At 48.1% G+C, this 1801-nt stretch overlaps 1 protein-coding gene across 1 annotated transcript in view; it reads left to right on the top strand.

The window, feature by feature from the left end:
* The window catches only part of LOC108375045 (uncharacterized), a gene marked incomplete at its 3' end in the record, with an annotated part of 25224 nt that extends 23893 nt beyond the window's left edge, over positions 1 to 1331 (top strand). The window contains exon 2 of the mRNA XM_017631120.1: positions 125 to 1331. Coding sequence (XP_017486609.1) covers positions 209 to 1331 — 1123 coding nt within the window. The remainder of the gene's footprint in view (positions 1 to 124) is intronic.
* Between the last annotated feature and the right edge of the window lie 470 nt (positions 1332 to 1801).

Raw genomic sequence — 1801 nt, 5'->3', positions numbered from 1 at the left:
GGTTGCGACTCACATCTTAATTAGTACTAATATGTAATAGGAATATTGAGGCAATTGAACAGAAAGCAACCCCACAGGCAAAATGCGCTAATCCTCAATTTCTCTCTATTATCTATATCCACAGCACCTCCTTCATAACTGAGCCACCCGTCACCAGCACCAGCACCAGCAACAGCAACAGCAATCTGAACAAATTTAGCGCCCATAAATGATGCCCGAAATAGATCGCGACGCTGTTGCGGAAATGGTTAGTGGAGCGCATGCGCCTATCTTCAGCACCGCCGCACTACTCGCCAAGGAGCAGCAAAAATTCAAACAACACTCCCGCTTACAGGCCTCACTGGCCGAGCAAGAGCACCTCAATATGGCCGCGGCAAGCTCGTATGTGTATCAGAGCCCTTTGACGATACCACCGCATGGCCATCCGCAGTACAACAACTTCAGCTTGAACAACAACAATATTGCCGCTTTGAATCACAATATGGCGGCGCAGCATTTGGTACCTAGTCACGCATGTATTAGTCCTAGTGGTAAAGAGAAGCTTGCTAATCTGCTTAAGGTGCGCGACCCCGAGCAACGCTTGGCGGGCAATTTCCTACAGAAGACACTCGAATCTACGCCACGCCCATCGCCAACAAGCTGTTACACCAACGGCAATGGTAGTAGTATGGCACATATGGAGACGGCCTGTTTGTCAGCACCACCGCTACATACACCGCTCTCACCACCTCCGCCACCACCGCCGCGCGCCAAGACACCACATCCACGGCGTTTGGAACCCGCTACTATGCCACCTTCAATTAAATCAACCAAAATCCATATACAAAGTGATCTCGAACTTAAGGCTGCTGCCAGTAATGCCGCCGAAAGCTGGCATCCGCATGTATATGCGCGTCCACCTATGCGGCCCACTCCTCATGCCATTGCGGACATTCTAGGATGGCGCGCCGTCTTTTCGCCGATTCAACAGCATAGTTTGAGCGCCAACAACTGTGGCACAAATGCAGTTCATCGCGAAGCAATGGATGAGTCATCTAATTCTTCGTCCAATGCCGCTATAACGCTGCCTCCAGTACCTGCAAAATCGCCCAAAAGTATACTACGCAACTTTCAGCAACAGTTTGCGCAACAACCGCAATCGCCGCAACGTGAACCCGGCCACTTGTGCAGCACATCGGTGAGTGAGACGAGCGAAGATGATGCCAATGGTGGCATAATGGATCAGCCACTGGATCTTTGCGTGCCAAAGAAGGCACGTGATTCGCACTCACCACCACCGCATGTGGAGCAGACGCAAATACTGACAAAGGGAGCTGGCAGCAGGAAGAAAGGTAAGTCGGGTTGTAAGTTAGGTTTTTAGGTGATTTTATCAAAAAAGAAGTCAGCTATAAAGTTCTTCGAGAGCCTAGACAGCTGAGGGAATACTTCGTTGCAGGCTCTGCTAGGATTCGCCAGAGAATCAGAATGTTTTAAAATACATGTATGTATGTATAGGCACGAGAAAACACTCCAGGCATCGCAATACAAATTAACAAAACTGTCCTCATAACCAGACCTAACTTAAGCTTAAGCATATGATACCCATATTAGAGTGGGATATTAGGACCCTGTCAGTATTTCGACAAGTTTAGACCTTCTTGTATTATGTCGCGGAAGGTAGTTTCGCACTTTCCTGTGAAAATTATTACGACAACCTTCGCATATCCCTTCCACGAATACCATTACCAAATAGAGTTCTGTAGAATTTCGTCAATAACTAGGGTGCTCATGAAATATGAGAGAAAACCCTCTAGCGGCATCA

This window comes from Rhagoletis zephyria, unplaced genomic scaffold, assembly GCF_001687245.7.
Source record: "Rhagoletis zephyria isolate East Lansing unplaced genomic scaffold, Rhagoletis_zephyria_1.1 Rzeph_scaffold_08426, whole genome shotgun sequence".
In the NCBI taxonomy this organism is placed as follows: Eukaryota; Metazoa; Arthropoda; class Insecta; order Diptera; family Tephritidae; genus Rhagoletis; species Rhagoletis zephyria.
Note: the sequence above shows the minus strand (reverse complement) of the source record. Positions and strands in the feature narration are given on the sequence as shown.